The sequence below is a fragment of the Larimichthys crocea genome, chromosome VIII (genome assembly GCF_000972845.2).
Source record: "Larimichthys crocea isolate SSNF chromosome VIII, L_crocea_2.0, whole genome shotgun sequence".
Taxonomy (NCBI): domain Eukaryota; kingdom Metazoa; phylum Chordata; class Actinopteri; family Sciaenidae; genus Larimichthys; species Larimichthys crocea.
In genome coordinates, this window is record NC_040018.1 from 644,480 (window position 1) to 661,131 (window position 16,652).

General features: G+C 40.3%; 1 protein-coding gene across 5 annotated transcripts; it reads left to right on the plus strand.

Moving 5' to 3' along the window:
* Nucleotides 1-6,408: 6,408 nt before the first annotated feature.
* On the plus strand, nt 6,409-15,731 carry marchf7 (membrane-associated ring finger (C3HC4) 7). 5 transcript variants are annotated; one of them, XM_027281529.1, is made up of 12 exons: nt 6,446-6,537; nt 7,392-7,449; nt 8,377-8,584; nt 9,889-10,035; nt 10,225-10,396; nt 11,802-11,996; nt 12,111-13,311; nt 13,700-13,869; nt 13,957-14,060; nt 14,559-14,663; nt 14,901-14,949; nt 15,065-15,731. In XM_027281529.1, the coding sequence occupies exons 3-12, from the start codon at nt 8,384-8,386 to the stop codon at nt 15,154-15,156; spliced, it is 2,436 nt and encodes an 811-aa protein (XP_027137330.1). In that variant the 5' UTR covers nt 6,446-6,537; nt 7,392-7,449; nt 8,377-8,383; the 3' UTR covers nt 15,157-15,731. The 5 variants fall into 5 exon arrangements, with proteins under 5 accessions (XP_027137329.1, XP_027137333.1, XP_027137330.1 ...); XM_027281530.1 differs by lacking the exon at nt 6,446-6,537 and adding an exon at nt 7,045-7,188; XM_027281528.1 differs by lacking the exon at nt 7,392-7,449 and having other exon boundaries at nt 6,409-6,537.
* Nucleotides 15,732-16,652: the final 921 nt, after the last annotated feature.

Here is a 16,652-nt window from a genome sequence, read left to right on the forward strand (position 1 = left end):
ATTTGGCGGAAAGCCATCCGGTACGGCTGGAAAAAATGAACAACAGCTGAGAGAGACAGGTAGGTATGCGTCTCATATCCACACCACATAAATAAGAGGATTCAAGTAAGAGGAGGGCATTGTCTGCAAATATCAGGTTACATGCCCATGATCTTAGCTGAAAGAGTAAGCTGCCCCCAGTGGAAAAAAGCATGTTCCTCCCTTGTCACAGCTAGCATGAATGAGAAAGAGCTCAGAGGAATGCTCCATTATCATCATATCAGGAGCACTGGGGGGAGGAGAGCTTGTAGTCTCTCTTAACGTAGTGTGCAGAATCATGTGTCTGAAGGAGCAAGGGGGGCGAGTGGCAATGGCCTACAGACCCGCAATTGGGTTGAGCATCCTCCTCCCCAACTCACCAGACCTTGCACTTCCTCATTTGTCTAGGTCAGGCGTCCTTTTTGTCAGCAATTAATCTGCAGCACCGCCCTCCTATATTTATCCCTTTCACTCTCTGTTTCTCCTTCACCTCTTGTTCTGTTAGCCTTGAATAGATTTACACTTGGTTTTGATCACTGTTCACTGTTGTATACATGCAACTAATCATGGATCGCTGGGGCCTTTTTAAGAGCTACATTTTTACCGTGCATGATGAGTATCTTGTTGACCTTCACATTATTATGCATCTGCTGTGCAACAGTGCTCCCTCTCCGCTCCAAACTGACCTTTCTGGACCCCCCACACACACTTAACATGAATTCAGCGTGTTACATTTTTAGACGGTAAAATTAATTTTACTCAGGAAAAAAAAGAACAAAACAAATGAAAAAAAAACACGTTTGTAATAAATGCAACATGAAAAGAAAAGTGCGTGTTTGGATTTATCTTTGATCAATGCTTCCTGAGGTCTACTAAATTAGACGTGAGTTAAAGTATGCAAATCAAATGAATGCTGCTAATCCTGGATTTACTGCGATGATGGGATCTACAATGCCTTTCAAAGCAATTATTCAAATCAATCTAATTAAACCTGTTGAAATTGGCTTTAATTGCCTCCCTGACTAAACAAACACTAAGTTCTGGCATGCAAATAATGGTGCAGCTCAATTGCTTCTTCCAAGCACGTGGAGGGGAAAAGTGTGAACTACAGTGCCCCTTAGTGGCTGCTCGCTCCTCTTCATAATGACGTCAGCCCTGGACATTACTGTGTATACACAGTGTGTGTGTATGTGTGTGTTTGTAAATGTAGAAATGACAGAGGCAATTCAGTAATCCACCTACAATGTGTGAATGATTACATCAGATGTTTATTTGTCTATACATTTAAATAAAGACACTGAATTCGACTTTTTTAAATGGATGATGGTCTTTTATAACCCTGTGATGAACTGGCAACTTGTCAAGGGTGTACCCTGCCTCACGCCCTAAGTCAGCTGGGAAAGGATAAGTGGTTCCAGAAAATTGATGGATGGATGGCCTTTAGTATTAAATCATGTTACTTTCTTTGCTTCTGTCATTTCATTTCATTAATGCTTCTTTTTATCTATCACTATAGTTGGAGGCTGCAATCTACGAGTCTGAACTATCTGTACTCACATTTATTATATGTATTAATAACAAAGAGAGAGGCCACTCCAAATCATTGTGCAGCTACCACAGCCCTTTTTTTGCTCATCAGGATATAAACTAAAACACTAAACTACAAAAAAACAACTTGAACGGCAAAAAAATGTACCTGATTCTTAAGGTCATTTTTATTTGTGTTGCATTTCGTATCTATCTATCGCCACCTAACAAACATATCACTATGCAACTATCAACTGTCTGACTAAAGTAAAATATTACAATAACAATCAATGATTAAAATATAGACGTTTTCATCTACAACAGTTCAGCATAAACATTTGTACAAAATATAGTTAAGTTATGAGTGAATAAGACAAACAAAAACAACATAAATATCCACTCCAATTTAAATATTATACAAACATTCATACATAAACATACATAAATATGAACTAGTGATAAATCTCATTGTATTAATAAAGCCATGACAGGATTCCACCATTTGGTAAAGATGGATCTTTGGAGCCTTAATAAATATGTAATGTGCTCCATCTGATGGAGGTCCCAGACCTTCTGGATCCTTTTGTTTCAACCATCCAATGGTTATACACTGTGGCTGTAAGTAATACATTTAAATATGATTTGATATAGTTTGCTGTTCTCTAATAAACGTTTACTCTCGAATCAGTGCGATCGTTGAGATTTCCATCTCTGGCATTTCTTACCTCACTGCAAAAATTGATGAAATCTCAATTGTGTCACTCAAAGAACTGAAAAGTCTCTTTCCAGAAACAAAGGATAATCTGCAGACTTTATTACAAACAGTTTTCATTAAAAACACTTTCTATGGAAGAATATGTTCTGTGGGTGATGTTATCTCTCTGCACCTTTTGTCTTTAGGAGGAGCTGCTAAATTATGAGATGTGTTTTCTATGTTCACGACTCTCATAGGGAAAAAAATGTTGAGTTTTTGGCATTTGTTCAGCACTGCTGTAAGCAGTAAGTTTTTCGCTTATTAATTTTGACTTGTATTTAGAGTGTCTCCCTCGGGGCGGTAATTTTGAAAATGTCAGAATGCCATGATGCACGTAAGAAGCACAACATGCCCCAGTTTTGTCAAAATCCAATGGATGCTGCATATGAGATATTAAATGTGAAGGACAAATACAGAAACTTCAGTCTAAGAAAATATACATTTAGTTTTAAGCCAATACATTTCAAACTGATACAGTTTGGATGTTTTGACTGAGTTATTCAACATTGTAATACATATGTCAATACATGGCAGATAAAAAAATGCAGATAAAAAATGCAGCATAAGCAATTTAAACACAATTGATAGCTACGTTTCTCCTTTGTTAATTGTATAATTGGATACATCCTCTCTATTCTTATTTTATTTACTAAATATATATAAATATTTTATTTCCCAAATTGAGGTCATGTACTGTATTGGGGAGGTCCCAGATTTAATTATTTTTTCATAAATCCCATCAATGTCTTGGCTGCTCTTCATATTACAAAGATGACTAGTGTGAGATTTCTCAGGCTACACAGAAAAACTATATAGATATATATATCATATATATATAGACTATATAATATATGATATATATATATATATATAATATATATATATATATTATATATATATATATAACATATATTTATGTGTATATTATTCTGTATAAAGGTTTTGCCAGGAAATGTGACCGTTTTACTGCCATGATTATCAGTCACATCTCATTGTTGTACCACACTGTAAAAAGAATTCATTAATTATTCATTGCAAGTAAAAGTCTTGCACTTCTGGTTTTAGTTATATAAACATATAGATATATTATCAGTTATAGACTTGAATAAAGCAAAAGTGCTCATTATCATACCTTCAGAATGACCCTTTCTGTATATATATAGATTTTCTTTTAACTCTTGTTGTTCTTTTAAACAAAATAAAGAATAAGTGCCTGAAAATTGTACTTAAGTACTTAACTACTGTATTACTGTAAATATATTGAGTTATTTTCCACCACTGCCTGTAATATATGACTGAAATGAAAAATGAAAGTTCATCAGATAACAGACTGAACTGCTGGCTTTATGAAATTAAAGGACTAATTTCAGTTTCATTTTTTTCAGGAGGGGAGTATCCAAAATATGGCAACTCGCCTGCTACACAATGTTGCAACCTTGTACTATTTACTGTTTATCTGCTTTATTCACAAGTTATACTCCAGACTTTAAACTCCAAATGGTGTCTTTTATGTCCAGCTGGATTCACTGGCTGATGTTTTGGGCTGCTTCAGATTCACATTTTGCCAAAATCCTAAACCCACTGCCAGAAACTAGCAGTGGTAATGACTACAAAGCCATGGCACTTTCCACAGGGAATATACTGGCACCTCTCATGCTGTTAATAATGCATGCTTCTTGTGCCTTTTGACATGCCACAGATTCTGTAAATCCTCATAGACTTTTTCTTCGTATTTGTTTTGCTTCTAACGGTTTAAAATTCAGTAATATGGTTTCGCATGTGAATGCACACAAACTCAGCAGTGATGAAGCATGCACATGCTGCCTGTTTTTGAGTGTTTGTCTGCTGAAACTTTGCTGTGAAAAGCAGTACTGTATATCTGATATATTTATAACGACATGTTCTTAAGTACTATATTTAAGTACAATTTTAAAGTACTTTGTGACTTTGCAGATTTAGATTATTAATAGAAAATAATATAAAATCATGGTGTATGATTATGAATTCAGGTGCCAATTATATATACAAAATAAGTCAAATTAACCTCAACTTTACCGGCTGCAACATCAGTGAAGCTTACACATTAATGCATCACTAATTATACACTTGTTATGCTATCAGCCGAGACTAATACTTTGTGCAACTCCCCTGTATACACCTAGGTCCTCAAGTGTAGCATGTGCTATTTGTTTATTACATTCATATCTATACATACAGTAATACTTCTCCAATACTTGTATATACCTGACACAACATTTTCACATTTATATAATGTATAGCACACATATAGACAGTACACTACATTTTTGTACTATTTTGTAATATTTTATTTCTATCAGTTTATATAAGTTTTTACTGAATATTTTATTGTATTGTATTTTATTTCTATAGCTTATTTTTATCCTTTATAAGATAAGATGGACTTTAATAATCCCACAGCGAGGAAATTCACTTGTCACAGCAGCTCCTATACACAAGGTGGATAAGAAATTACTCATAAATAACAAATCTATAGAAACAAAGTCATGCTGGTGTTAAAGAGTCTGACAGCTGTTGGAATGAAGGACCTGTGGTAGAGCTCCTTCTTACATGGTGGGAGTAGCAGTCTGTTGCTGAAGATCTGTTTAAGGCCTCCACATGCTCCCTTACTTCCTCTATGGAGTTTAGGTGGCAGTGTAGGAAAGAGCTGGCCTCTTTACCAGTTTGTTATCTATGTCTAGTGTCTTTATGCCGAGTGCTGTTACCGCAACTAGTGCTCTTATTGCTGAGCTGATCTGTTTTTATTATCCAACACATTTTATTGAATCGCTGTTAACCTTCATATGACAAATAAAACCTGAAGGTTTTATGCCTTTATGTGGAGAACAACAGCAATGAAACATGTGCACACCTGCTCTATCATGTGAGCTACTCAGAGTTGTAGTACTCAAGATTGTTTTTGGTCTCAAGACTACTTTTTGAAGGCCTTGGTCTAGTTTCGGTATTGACCATATATATTTTTTACCCTTTGAACTGTCTCAGTTTTAGACAAAGAGGCCTCAAGATTTTATTTCAAGACCAGTCTCAAGACAAGTTTTGTCTTGGTCTTACCCTGCCTTTGGTCTCAACCCCTCAAAGTCTTGGTCTTGACTCTGCCTCACGCTGCCCTGGTCTTGGTCTTGACTTGATCCCAACCCCTTAAAGTCTTGGTCTTGTCTCGGTCTTTCCCTGCCTTAGTCTTGGTCTTGACTTGGTTTCAACCCCTCAAAGTCTTGGTCTAGTCTCTGTCTTGATACTCTCATGCCTTGGTCTTGATTTAGGTGATCTTGACTTGGTCTTACCCTGCCTTGGTTTTGGTCTTGACCCTGTACTCAACCCTTGAAAGTCTTGGTCTCAACTCGGTCTCACTCTGCTTTGGTCTTGGTGTTGACTTGGTCTCAACCCCTCATCGTCTTAGTTTTGTCTCGGTTAAACACCTCAAAGTCTTGGTCTGGTCTTGTCTTAGTCTCACCCTGCATTGATCTTGGTCTTGACTTGGTCTCACCACCTCAAAGTCTTAGTTTTGTCTCAGTTAAACACCTCAAAGTCTTGGTCTTGGTCTTGTCTCAGTCTCACCCTGCATTGATCTTGGTCTTGACTCGGTCTCACTCCCTCATCGTCTTAGTTTTGTCTCGGTTAAACACCTCAAAGCCTTGGTCTTGGTCTTGTCTCAGTCTCGCCCTGCATTGATATTGGTCTCTCAACCCAGTCTCGTTCTGCTTTGATCTTGATCTGGACTTGGTCTCACCACCTCAAAGTCTTGGTCTTGTCTGTATCTCCATACACTCTGGTCTTGGTCATGCTTTGGTCTTGGTTTAGGTAGCCTTGACTACAACATACAGCATACATCATTTTGCAAAGGCCCATTCTCCTCACTCACTTGTTGATGTTCTTATCTGAGCCACATGTCGGCGCTGTTTGACTTACCCTACAAGTGTCTGTCAGAGTCATCGTGAGGTTTAATGTTATATATATATAAATGTTATCATTTATAAATAAGTCATCATTAGCTGAAAATCTACTCTACAAAAAAAAAGTGGATAAATCCTCTGCATAAAGATAATGAACCAGCTGAAAGCATTATTTTAAACCACTCCCTCGCTCCGGGTCTTTAAATCACCTGACCCCCTCTGTGTCAACAGCAGTCAACAACACAGACGCCATCGTTCCTGTTGTGTGTGTGTGTGTGTTAAAAGCAAGGCAACAAAAACAAATCAAAGGTGAGGCTGTGTGTGCTGACAGAGCATCGTGTTATTGATTTAGTGAATTGTAACCGGGCACTGAAATGAGCGTTAGTGAACGTTTAACATGGCGTTAACGTTAAAACGTCTCTCTTAACGCCAATGCTAACCAGCTTAGCTCTGCGGAGAGCAAAACAACAGCTGAACTCTTCCGTCTTCCACATCTTGAACCACCACCACTAAAAAAAAAAAAAGAGAGAGACTGAGCTTTTAAAAAAATGTGAAACTATTAATCCACCGCCTTTTATTTATTTATTTTTTATTATTTTATCAGCTAGTATATAACCGTTATCGTCGTTTCGTAGCTAACCGTTAACATTAACGGTCACGTTTGGAACGTGAAATGTGCAACGGCTGTCTGTTAGGTTCAAGTTGCGACACACTGTTTAGTGTTTGACTAACAGCGGGGGGACTAAACTAAAAAAAAAAAAATATGACGTTAAAGCTAATTTGTTTATTTTAATTCAGTTTCAGTTAGTTAGCCAGCGAGCTAAAAAAAAAAAAAAAAAAAGGTGAGCTAACCAACCGACGTTAAGGTTTGACCTTATTTGTGATTTGGTGGCGAGACAAAGCTCGTAAATTATCAATCAGCAAAAAGCTTCGAGGAGAGGACGAGAGGAGCAGGCAGAGGTAATGCTGCTGCTGTCAACATTACCAACTGTTTGGGACTAGTTAAATTGACTCTTGTGCTAGTTATCTAACTAACTAGTTAGTCATATTGGTGCATGGTGCATTAGCTGCAGGTATTGTGTCCTGTTGCCATCATTTAAACTCATTTACGTTTAATAAATCAGCTCTCCAATAAAATGTGTTCATTTTAATTGGACTTGCAGGTGTAACTTTGTCACTGTGAAGGCTGTGTAACACTTGGTTGGACACACTTTAATGAAGGTAGGATTTAATTGTAGTTTGTTTTTAATAGACTACATTAGTTTCCACTTTATATAAACTGGCAACATAGTGTGTGTATTCATCCCAGGAGACGTGACACCTGCTGCTTGTAACACAGCATCACATGTATATCGACTAGTAGTTCAACATTTTAACCATTACATGCGAAAAAGCTTCTATGTATTTCTCACATTTTTGTCTAGACTGCTTTCAGTTTTTTTTCCCCTAACGATCTTGTTCCTCTCTCGCAGGCGGTGCTTAACTGCTGCGTTGTGGGTTTAAAATGTGCGAGTTATCTTCCCTTATTTACTGCTGTTCATTTCAGTCTGACAGGCTGCTGGCTTGCTGAGCTATCTTTGACCACAGGTGCCGTAGCTAAATGTCCATGGATCCATGTCATTACCAGGGAGTAACTCATACTGTGTTAGCCACCTTCTGTCAGAAACTCTCAACTCTCTCCCCTTTTCAGGCTGACGTTCAGCTACATCGGTGGACATGATTTGACTCTGCACCGTGTGTTGAATTTAGTAATGCGGCTTAATAATAAATGATGCCTCCATAAGTGTTGTTGGGCACTCCTGTTTGCTTAGACACGCAGTTCAGATTGCTTGAAGTGTCATGTTCATGTGACAGAGTTCATAGTCCCTAAGATAGGCACTGTGATTATGATACCAAGTCTAGGAAGCGACATGGTGGCAAGTTTTGATGTTTACAGACACACTCTCACGTGCACTTCATCCACGTATCAGACATACTCGCACACCGCCCCCACCGAGCCTCGTTACTGTAAACCTCTTGCCCTCTGTTTCCATTGGGTGGGGAATTATTGATGCAATTGTGAGCAAGTTCTCCACGCTTCCCGTCAGCACTCATCTCACTTATCGTGCAATAATATTTACTGGATTTCTCATCCTCGTTTCACAACAGACAATCCATGATGGACTCCAGGTCTCGCAGACTTCCGTTTTGTCTGCCCAGCTCGAGGCCGTCCTATACATCCAGTCCAACGCTTTCCTCCTCGTCACCGGGCTCCAGTAGGCTGTACAGTAGGGAACCAGTGCTGAGTAATGACCGCTACCCGAGGACATCATCATCATCATCATCATCTTCTTACAAAGCGGACCTGGACCAACAGGTAGGCCGACAGCACAGCCTTCAGGCTTCTTGTACAGAAATGACCAAAGTTGTTGTTTTCTACACAGTACACACACACACACACACACACCCTCCAGACATTCGCCTACAGTTACGGGTGTCATGATTCTCAAATCCAAATATTCGATTTGGAACGAATCCATTAAAACTTCTTTTTATTTAGCAGTGAAACTATTTACAGCCATATTTTCTTTTTAAAATATACGACATTAAGACCACATGTTCATAGTTAAATAACTTATTTCACCAGTCAAGTGGGAACAAACTGTTAAACACAGAAGAGTCACTGGATGGCAGAAGGTACTTTACAACCAGCCCACCTGCAGAAATGAATCTTGAAGATTAATCTTGTTGTCCTGAGAGGAGAACCGTCGATCTTGCTTTTGATTTAAATTCTCAAATTGATCATTTTTTCAATTTTAAAATTGAAATTGCGACACCCTCTACCTACAATAAAAGCATTCAAAACGACAACAACACTCCCTTAGTTTGCTGTGTCGGTCTTATTGTCTAATAGGGCTTCACTTCTTGTGTTATGTGTTTTTTAAGTTGCCATTGTTGCACAGCAGCTTCATCTAAGTCAGCCCTGTATGCAAAGGTTATGTAGGGTGACAGTGTCTGCTGGATTAGTGTTGGTTTAAATCGAATAAAGCCATCATGAGCAACAATAACAGCAACTGCACTTGTTGGGCCTGAGTCCCCGTCATCCTACTGTATCTGTGTCGCTATTCCACTTGGGGCTTTACCCATCTGCCTTGCATCTGCCTATGTGTATTCCAGAGAGAGCACGCCTTCAAGTAAGCTCTTTTTTCTTCCAGGTTCCCTCAGGAACACGGTACAGTACCAAGCTACACATATCAGTGCTGCGACGGCAGACACGTTGGAGGTCTTTTTATAGGACAGCCTAGATTCCTTGGCACACATTGCGTGTATTTTAGTCCTGCTTCTCGTCAAGGCCCATCTCGAACGATAGTGTTGCTGACAGCCTGGGTCCTGTCTGGTTGTTCCTGCTCTTTCTAGAAGAGTCCCAGGCTAGGTGCAAAGAGCTAGCAAGGCACTCACCTCCCATGGTTTAATTTATTATGGGTATACAGACATGGGCATCAGTTTAAGACGTGTATGTTGTTTTTTTTTCCCACTATGAACTCAAACAGGAACGTTTACAAGAAAATAACATTTCCAACTGTTGTGCCACTAATGATTGTCAGGAAGAGATAACTCACTTTAGTCTTACCTGCCCAGGTATGAGTACTAACTAAATGTACGTGTTCCTTTTTTTTGAAGAGTTCTCGTTTCCTGGGGTCGTCCAGAGACTACAGCAGCTCTGACAGCCGCTCCAGCAGCTGGAAGTTGCCTTCTTCTCTGACTTCATCCAGCAGATCTTATGAACGCCCGTGGGCTGAATCCTCTCTCAGCAACAGGAGCAAACTGGTACTGGAGCTGTAGTATGTTATTTGTTTATAGCAGGCAAAAAAAAATCAACAACGCACAGCCTGGTTAAATGTTTTTTTTTTCTAATTTTCTAAAAACATTTTGGAGTGGAGGTTGAAGGAATATTTCTGAATGATGTGCATTTTTTATTTATTTATTTTTTTTAAATGTCTGTCTTTATTTTCCCAGACTGATTCTGAGGGGAGGTTGGGGATGCGCTCAGTTCTGTTGAACGCCACTGATGACGGCGATTCTAAAAGGGCCAAACTGTCGTACAGCAACAGAGGACTGTACTCAAGAACGCCCAGCACCTCACTTACAGGACCCACCTATTCCAGTAATGGGCTTAGCAGTGGCAGAGGTACATAATGCCAGACTTTTTGGAGGTTATGACTGTTTTTTTTGTTTGTTTTTTTAAACCTGTATCCTGTTGATCTGATGTGGGGATGTGAAGCTAAAGCACTGCATACAGTTTGTCCAGAGCGCACCCCCACCGCCTGGCTTGAGCTACACATTGTATTTCCTCATGTTAGTTGACCCACCTGCAGTGGCCATCACCAAGATCAGATGACGTATTGGCAGTAGAAGGTAACACAAATGATACAGAATACAAGAAAAATCTGATTACACTGAGCATCTGTGATCATTTAGTCAACACCGAACATACTGGCTCTTCAGATTTGTCTGATTTGGCTTCAGTTCATGTGGTGACAGTGAAACAGTGGCGCATCTGTGGTAATCTCAGTGAACAAGGTTATCTCTGGTTCTTCTATCTGAAGTGTTGTTGAATGTTTGTTCTGTTTTCAGTCACATCTGAGCAGGCTTTGGTTGCACTGGCGATCGTCTTACAATGCTTTTGATTATTTATCTGCATTCACAAAGAATACGTAAACAATGGCTGACGCACAGAAGTCGTTTTGGCTCTGATATCCATTATCCAGATATCCGCTGGCTGCATTCGAAGCCCTGAAACACTGGGCATTGTCCCAAGAGACTAAACTGTCGTCAGAGTATAGCTTATAGTCAGATTGCATCTGTGCTAAGATAAACAGTAGGTTACATCAGTAAAATGTCCACACCACTAGAGCGAAATATAATGAGCGGTGCAGTTATTTAAATAGTTCTCAGAGGAAACCTGACTCTGAACCTGAATGATGAACTACTGCTCTCCATATATGTCCAGGGTTAGGGTTACAACAATGCAGCCACCATCGGTCTATAGTGGAAATAATTGACTCTACGCATATGCATATTTTATCACGAGGTTGTGATCTAAGACATTCACAGTCTACCTTTTAGGTGAATCATAGATCATGTTATCTCCTCTCAGTAGCAAATCTGTCTGTAGTCTACAGGGCAGTTAAAATCAAGAAGAGAAAATAAAAATAAAATTTAGATCATGATTAAATAGATCATTATATCATTTCTTTTTTGGCCAGATCGTCCACCCCTAATCTCTACTGCCTTGTGTGGCGCAATCGGATAATTTAGTGTTGCATAAATCTACACTAACATCTGGACTAAGTTTTATGTGCTGTGATTTTGGAGCCGTGGAGCGAAAGCCTATGTGCATGGCCGCTGTCAGCAGTGGCTTTGGGTGCAATTCATCATTTCAACTAGCATTCATCAGACTTAGAAGCGTACTACAGAAATGTCTGGACAGATAAGAAACTGAAAAATAATGGTAAATTAGCTCTTCATGTAGCAGTGAAAGTTATGATTCTGATAACTTGTCTGCTCTTTTTCTTTTTTTTTCTTTTTTGTAGGTTCAAGTGAAAAACAAAATGACACTTTTGATCCGTCGTGGAGCTCGTGCCGTTTACTCTCGCGGTCGTCGTCGTCATCTTCCTCTGCCTCAAACCCGCTGCTGTCCAGGAGAGAGTTGGAGACAAAGAACGAGCCCACTCTCTCAGGTTTGGGAGAAAGAAGGCTGAGGACTCCTGGATTGGCGTCTTCATTGTGTAGGCATATTGTGATGCAAACACACACACACACACACACACACACACAGCATGTCTAAATGTGTTGTTACATTTGAGCACTCGAACTGCTCTTCTTCTCTTCCCTTGTTTCAGATCAGACAGACAGGGTGACCTCCACATATGCACAGGGAGCTCGACCTAAAGACACTGCCTACTCCCCCTCTTCCTCCTCCTCCTCCTCTTCCTCCTCTTCTTACTCCCCCACTGCTAGAGAAAGCTCCCTAAATCGCCACCTCTTATCTTCAACCTCCCACCGGTCTTCTCCTTTGGTGCGTGACTTGGGCAACAGAACCACAGCCCGTTTCATGAATGGCCCATCTACCCTCCACTCATCTCAGGAACAAACAGGAAACCCTGAATCTTCCTCAGATATCTCCTCCTCTTACTCCACCCGCACCCCGTGGTACACCACTCCCCTGGCAAGACCAGAGGCCACGCTTCCTCCCAGGCCAGCCCCTGAAGGAGGAGAGACGGAGGGCCGTCGCTCCACTCGACGTCTTCTGTCTCGTCTCTTTTCACGGCGCTCCAGCCAAGACTCCAGCGGATCCTCCAGTGTTCGCTCACTTGACGACGACAGTCCATCAACTGGCGGAGAGTCTGTGGACAGTGACGAGGGAGCCAGGATGTCGAATGTGGAGCCTGACACTGGAGGGTCAGAGGCGACTTTGGGCAGCCTCAGGAACCGTAGAGCAGATCTCGCCCCCATCCAGGAAAACAACAACGATAGCTATCATAGTGGCCTGGCTCGGCCCAGAATGTCACTGTGGAGAGAGCCCGGTGTTGGCAGCAGTAATAACACGAGTGGTGGAGGCGGCAGCGGCAGCTCCTCCTGGCTCTCCTCCTCCCTCCGTGGCCGCTGCCCTCCCCTCCTCGCTCGCCTCAGACGACACACCAGAGACGAGAGTACACACTCAGCTGCAGGTTTAGAAGAAAGCTACAGCCGCCCACAGCATCTGCTGAGAAGGTGGGACAACCTTGAGCATAAATCATCACAAGATGACGACGACGAGGAGGAGGAAGATGACGAAGACGAGGACGAGGAGGAGGAAAAAGAGGAAGGAGCAGTTGGTTTAGATGCCTTTGGCTCAGGTCGTCCCCGCAAACTCGAGGACGACACTTTACCTGAACTGGAAGATGCCTCGATTGAGTTTTCACCACGCAGCAGAGTCGGAGTGTATGAAAACCTTTCAGTTTCTATGGGTCCATTGAGTGGTGTGGAGAGCCAGCTGGATGGCCAGAGGGAGAAGGCCGTTTCCAGTAGGGATCAAGAGAAGCTGCGCAAGATCAAGGAGAGGTAATGTGCTTTTGTTGACGGGTACGTGGTGAATAATTTGGGTAATGAGCTTGTTGAATAATATGAATATCAGTTTATTTTGTATTTTAGGTACCTTTTTTTTTTTTTAAGCTTTATTTAAATGTTGCATTGTGTGTATTTCACATTTAATAGATCATCTGGTAGAATAATTTATATCTCGGCTAAGGTTCAACTTGCACACAGCTCGAGCAACAGGCTGCGGGACTTTAAATCTCTTCAAACTGTCAGATGAAACTGTTTATTGATATTTATTGTTCCCTTCTCTCGCTGTACTTCAGTGTACTTTTTATTTTTTTTTAAGTAGAAGAGTTGCAAAATAAGACAGTTAATCATCTGTAGAGTTAAACATCCTCCTGTCCTTCCAAAGACTGCTGCTGGAGGATTCTGACGAGGAAGAAGGCGACCTGTGCCGTATCTGCCAGATGGGGGAGGAATCGCTGTCCAACCCCCTGATTCAGCCTTGTCGCTGCACGGGCAGTCTGCAGTACGTCCACCAGGAATGCATCAAGAGGTGGCTTCGCTCTAAAATCGGCTCAGGTAAATACAAAACTCCGACTTTGCTGCAGCTTTCATTAAAGCCACGTCTTGTCAAACGTTTTTAATGTGTTTTTTTTTATTTTTTAGGCACAAACCTGGAGGCCATCACAACATGTGAACTCTGCAAGGAGAAATTGCGTCTGAACATCGACAACTTTGACATTCAGGAGTTGTACAGAACACATGTGCAAGTAAGTCACATTTAGCTTCCTTTTGTTAGAGAACTAAATCTAAAAGTTACAAGTAATGCAATTAACTAATGACAGTAAAGAAATGACAAAGAAGCAAACACCAGTTTGGTTTAATGGACAACGCACATCAAGCGATCAGTTTACAGTTTGCATATATACAGACGGTCGCCAGACTTGAGGGAAATGAGCGGACTTGCATAACAAATGCAGATGCTTCCATTCAGAGCACGAGCGCTCACTGAATGTGAATCACGCTGTGGCGTTCAGATTTCAACCCAGCTGGACGCCTATGTGACATTTAGGACCAGTGTGTGAAATAACACTCTGCGCCGCCATCATCAAAACACTTGATGAGGAAATAACATTTTAGGAACGACGGTCATCCGGAGACTTTTATCAAGCCGAGCTATGCTTTTATTTTGTAAACCATTCATACGTACTGTATGTGTTTTGGATTTAAAAACAGTTTGCTTAATCGTCTTTTTGCTTGCTTCACAGTCAGAATACGATGAGTTCATCAGCAGCGGTCTCTATCTGGTGGTGCTGCTTCATTTCTGTGAACAGCGGTTCTCCGATGTCCTGGGAGCAGTCGATGCAGCTGGGGTGAGAACACACTGACACACACCCACAGGGCTAATTCACTATTACTATTGATCATGCATTAGTCTTCTGCAACATTACTTGTACCATTTTTGTATTTTATTTCTAGTTTGTGTACGCTCATGTTTGCACACGTTGAAGCTCAAGTCTTTACTGATTTACACAGTGGAAATGTTTCAGTGTTGAACTGTGGTAGAATATAAACCTTGAATAGAGAAACGTCTTCCCTTTCTCACCCAGTTATTCAACCTGGTGAGAATCCTTCATGAACACATGGACAATCTTGAAAGTATGTTCTCCTCCTCCCATGCTTATGTACTTGTTGAAAGGCTGTAAACTGTAGATTTGTGTATTTTCATTGTGACGTGGCTTCTTAATTTGATTTAAGTGTCTCTGGATTGCAGTTCCCCACGGAGAAAGTGACGAGGAGAGCCGAGACAACAGACCATCTATTGACTTTTCTGACCTGGACGATGATCTGGAAGAAGAGTACTAATCAGTGGTGGAAAGGGGGGGGGTAAATAAAAAAAATTTAAAAAGTGGGATGATCTGAAGTGGCAGGGCTACTCCATGCCATATGGTAGCTCATCCAGTTTTCGCACATGCTTCGACATCGTCATATTCATCCGAAATGCGTGTCTCGCCTTCGTCGCGGGTGGCTTTTGCAGATATGCAAACTTGAAATGGATCAGTGCATAAAATCTTTTGGTTGACCCCACCGTTTTTTTTGTGTTTCTATGAGTGCACTTTATTCAATTATAATAAAATAAAAATGCAAGTCTTTTTAATCGTTAAACCACAAGTGCTTTAATGTCGAAATGAACCCGCAGAAAGTGGAAAAAAAACAGATGGACGTTAATTTGTACTTCAGTGTGATGGTCAGAGGAACGTTTTGGGGAGAGAATATTAAAAAGTGGTAATTATTCCTTTTTCCTCTGAGAAATATGTTTTAAAACATGAGTACTGATCCCATCAATGACTTTTCTTCATCTTTGTTTCAGTGTTTGAAATGTACGTTCAAATCTTGTTTCATGCTTTTCATTTTGGGAATAAAGATTGAATGCAAACCTTTTCTGTCAAGTCTTCATTATTATATATTGGTTGACTGTTATCTATTGAAGCTTCAGGCACAATATATTTGACCACAATGATGGGTCATTTAGACATATTACTTGTTTAATGTGGTTAGCCTCACAGCTGAGGCCTTTGTGTGTGGATGTTCTCCCTGTGTCTGTGTGGGTTCACTTAACGGGTTAACTAGTGACTCTAAATTGCGTGTGGATGTGAGTGTGTTGGATGGCTGATATCAGTTGTGATGATTTATTTATTTATGTTTGTAGATGTGTATATTTTATGAGGCCAAATTTATTGTCAGTGTCAGAAATTCTCAGTTCAAAGTTGAATTAATTAACCCAGATGGATGGCATGTAAAGCATATATAACAAAATGATAGTGTACAATAATATCAAATGTAATGAAGGAGACATGACTTTGAAGACAGAAAATTTTTATTGGAAGGATACTGTACCTGATTTGAGCTGACAGATCTCTTAAGGAGTTGGGGGGGGGGTTAAAAAACAAAACAAACCACTAACATTTGGTATGAATGAGTTAACGTCGTACTGAGAGGAAAGCTCAGCTCTGACATTCAAACGACTCTGAGCATCTTTGGTTCATTCTTAGTTATAAAACAAAAACATCATATATATTTACAAAGCATTCACAGCAAACGACAGTGCAAGATGAACGTCTTTTTTTTTTTTTTTTTAACTCCCCAAACCTCTTTTTTTTTGTGCTTAAACAGGAACTGTAGCTCCACGACATATTAAAGTGCGTTCTTGCTCAGTAGTTAAGTGCATAGGAAAAGTTTGATCTACATTTCAGACAAATTACACACACAGGTGTCTGATTCATTCTGAGGCTAAGACAGTGTCCCACACTTTTAAAACTAATCAGCAGGATGAAAAATTTAAATTTTTAGGCATTAATAAA

Excerpts from the sequence above, each read along its gene's own strand:
- marchf7 (XM_027281528.1), top strand. The coding sequence starts at position 8,384 with ATGATGGACTCCAGGTCTCGCAGACTTCCGTTTTGTCTGCCCAGCTCG. Across the intron at positions 10,397-11,801 it reads TGGGCTTAGCAGTGGCAGAG|GTTCAAGTGAAAAACAAAAT; the intron begins GTACATAATGCC and ends TCTTTTTTGTAG. Across the intron at positions 13,870-13,956 it reads TCGCTCTAAAATCGGCTCAG|GCACAAACCTGGAGGCCATC; the intron begins GTAAATACAAAA and ends TTTATTTTTTAG.